The sequence below is a fragment of the Geospiza fortis genome, unplaced genomic scaffold, assembly GCF_000277835.1.
Source record: "Geospiza fortis unplaced genomic scaffold, GeoFor_1.0 scaffold425, whole genome shotgun sequence".
NCBI classification, from domain to species: Eukaryota; Metazoa; Chordata; class Aves; order Passeriformes; family Thraupidae; genus Geospiza; species Geospiza fortis.
In genome coordinates, this window is record NW_005054387.1 from 805,145 (window position 1) to 808,426 (window position 3,282).

The following is a 3,282-nucleotide window of genomic DNA, read 5'->3' on the forward strand; positions in this document are numbered from 1 at the left end:
AATAATGTTCCTAAGCCCTGAGGGGTGTTGTACAAACACAGCTTGTTCCTAGAATGGACTGAACACATTCTGCATCCCAGAAGTGAGGGACTCCACAGGACTGGCATCCCAGCCCCCACCAACAGGAATCCTGCTTTTTAAAATAAGAGGGGGGATTTTAACAACCTGAAGCACTGGAAGGTTCCCCTTCTCATGGGTCAGTGTGGGAAAGGGCTGATGTGCAAGTCTCCTCTGCAGCACATCCTGGGCAGGATAAGGACAGCTGGGACAAATCCTGCTATGCCGGATGGGAGAAGGAGATGCTCGATGCCCCTTTTCCATTCCATCCTCCCTGCTGGTGCTGTCTCTCTGCTCCTCCAGACGTGTCCTAGCCCCAGCAGGTGGCATTGCAGAGCTGGCAGGGAGTAGACAGCTTGCCCTGGGGCTGAGGAACTGAAGAAGTGATGCTGATGGGGTGCACAGATACAGAGATACAGGCACTGGACACCCGATGCAGTGTGTGCTGCTCTCACCTCCCAGCCCACATCCCACCCTTCCCACTCCCTGCACTGCTGCTCTCCCCACCCAGCTCAGAAGTCACAAGACAATTCTCCTGCTAACATCCCACCCTCACAGCATCCTGGCTGCTCACACAGTGCCAGGGAGGGCTGGATGCTGGGAGCAGACAGCACCTGGGCCAACAGACCCCACAGAGGAGAAGGCAGCAGCCTGTGACCTAAATACAGCTGTTTCATGTCACTGAGCAGCAGCCAGTGACCAACAGCAGTGCAGGCCTGGCCCTTCTATTGTTTTGGGCTCCTCCAGTAACTGGGGCAAGCCAGTGCCTCTGTGGGAGGGCCTGGCCTCACCACAGCTCCCTTTTGGCACTTTCCAGGGCATGCCCACCACCCAGCCCTCATTCCTGCCCTTGCATGCTGCCCATGAGCCACACAACCCCAGCACACTGCCAGCTGGCTCCATGGGGCAGGATCCTCATCCAGCCCCTCTGCCACCCTCCTCTGCTCAGCTCTTCTCCTTCACCTCCCATTTTCCTTTGCTCCTCCTGCTCTTCACTGCTTCTCCTGCCGCCCCTGCTTTCTCCTCCCCCTCCATCACACATCCTACTCCACATTTGCTTTCTCACTCCTTCTCACAGCTCTCTCCATAATGCATTTCCATAAAATACCTCCCTCCTCATTTCATTTCTATTTTCCTTCCTGCCTCCTTCAGACAGCTTTGGACCTCATGGACTCCAAAGAGAGAAAAAGGTACAAAAAAACTCCCTAAACAGGCAGATCCTTCTTCCTCTCCACCTCTGGGCTCTTTCCTTCCTTCAATATGGAGATCTGTGTTGAACATCTCCAGTCCCACCTGGCTTATCCAAGGGGGACGTGCTGTAGGTGAGGTGGTGGTTGACACCCCTGTGCCAAGGCTGGCAAACGACCTCTACAGCTCCACCAGGCTGGATTCACACCTGCCCCTGCAGAGTCCCCAGCACATGGATGGGATCCAGGCTCTCAGCTCTGTGAAGGTGAGAGGTGCCAGTGAGATACAAGGAGGAGAAATGAAAGCCCTGCCCTGGAGAGGTCTCCACTCAGCAAGAGAGCTGAGGTAATCCATCCCTTCCTGGCAGTGCACATCCACCTGAGAGCGCTCCACTTCTTTCCCTTCCACCCAGACTGAGGTGGAGAGAACAAATCCTCTGCAATTTGACCTCAAAAGCCCTACAGGACTCAGGAGCCCGCTTGTCTGGGAGATCCTTGTCATCCCATGACTCAATCATGACAAGCATGGCTCACAAAGCAAATCTTCTCTGCAGAGCACACATGGATTTGATGTTCTTCTCAATGGTCCCACCAACACCTCAGAAGGTCCTGGTATGTGGACACTCCCCAGGAGGGTGCAGCAGGATCACAGGGGAGGCTGGTGGAGTCTGCCATGCAGAGCACAGATCTGTTCCAGCTTTCATTTTGTGTGGAAACAAGCTGACCTACCACAGGACCACACCTACTTTACCATGTTATTTTAGAGCCTGTCAGAGAGGCTGCAGGTCAGGGCAGACGTGTCCTGCTTCTCCCCTCGCTGGGATGAACATCATCAGTCAAACCAGAAGAGCCAAGAGGGAGGGGGAGAGAGACAAGAGGAAAAGAGGGATGCAGAGAGATAAAGAGAAGGAGATGGAAGCAAATATCAGAGTTTGAGCAGGAACTACCTTTCTTGGACACTTTCCTCCCCTCCTTAACTGAGCTGTGTTTTTTAGTGGCCTTATGGGTGCTGGCAGCTTGAGGCACACGGGTGAGGTGCACGGGCAGTCCGGCGGCTGACATCAGAATAGCTGTCATGCCTACAGTGGGTACGAGGTCAACATGCAGGAAGGAAACAATGGGGAAACACATTCATTAAAAAAAAAAAACTTGAATCTTTCAAAGAAAATTAAATAAAGTAAAATAAAATAAAACCTTTAGCCCTTAGTTCTGAGGGTGTAAAACGTCTGAGAGGTAACAGGGTGGGAGTCAGCACAAGGAGAGGATCTGGAGGTTTTCAGAGGGAGGAGCCCAGGCAGCAAATTAAGGGAGGGAAATGTGGGCACATGGCCTGTCTGTGACCCTCCTTTGTGCTGGTGTGTAAAGAGGACCTTCCTCTTTGGGCTTTAGGGCTCCTCAGGCACTGAGTCTGCTGTGGTGCAGAGTTCTCCTGCAGACCTGAGCCCTGGAAGCAGCCCTGAAGGATGAAGGGCATCACCCATAACCCCTAAAGGTCCTGCTCAGCTGCTCCCCGCTAAAGCCACACATTTCAACAGTGTCACACTGAACCAATCCCAAAGTGCAGCTGAGCTGCCTTCAAACACCAGGGCAGAGCTGCCCCCCACAGCCTCTGCTCCCTGGCATTTTGGTTTTCCCTCACTCCCAGCAGCAATGCAATCCTCATCCTCCCCCATCCCAGCCAGCTGTATCCATGGGATGCAGTTTGATAAAACTAATGAATCATTAAAAAGGACAGCCATTCCCTGAAGGTAAAACTGGCACACAGAAAGCTACAGGACTGATCATGCTGATCCAAGATGATGTTTGCCTGTGAAATCCAGGCTGGTTACAAATCATAACATTTCCAAGGTATCATACTGCTCTCACACATGCAAGAGAACACCTGCTTTTGCTTTCCCAAGAGCAACTTCCCACCTGCAACAGCCAGCACCAGAAATAAGAAAAAACACTTACAGCTGCAAACCAACAGCAGAAAACCTAAAAGCCAGCATTTCCCCAGAAATCCCCTCTAAGGGCAGACAAAGCAAACCACATCCTA

At 52.4% G+C, this 3,282-nt stretch overlaps 1 protein-coding gene across 1 annotated transcript in view; it reads right to left on the reverse strand.

The window, feature by feature from the left end:
- Positions 1–3,282, reverse strand: part of DTX2 (deltex E3 ubiquitin ligase 2) — a 37,323-nt gene that overhangs the window by 7,328 nt on the left and 26,713 nt on the right. Inside the window, exon 5 of the mRNA XM_031060602.1 lies at positions 2,192–2,323. Within this exon, the coding sequence (XP_030916462.1) occupies positions 2,192–2,323 (132 nt within the window). The remainder of the gene's footprint in view (positions 1–2,191; positions 2,324–3,282) is intronic.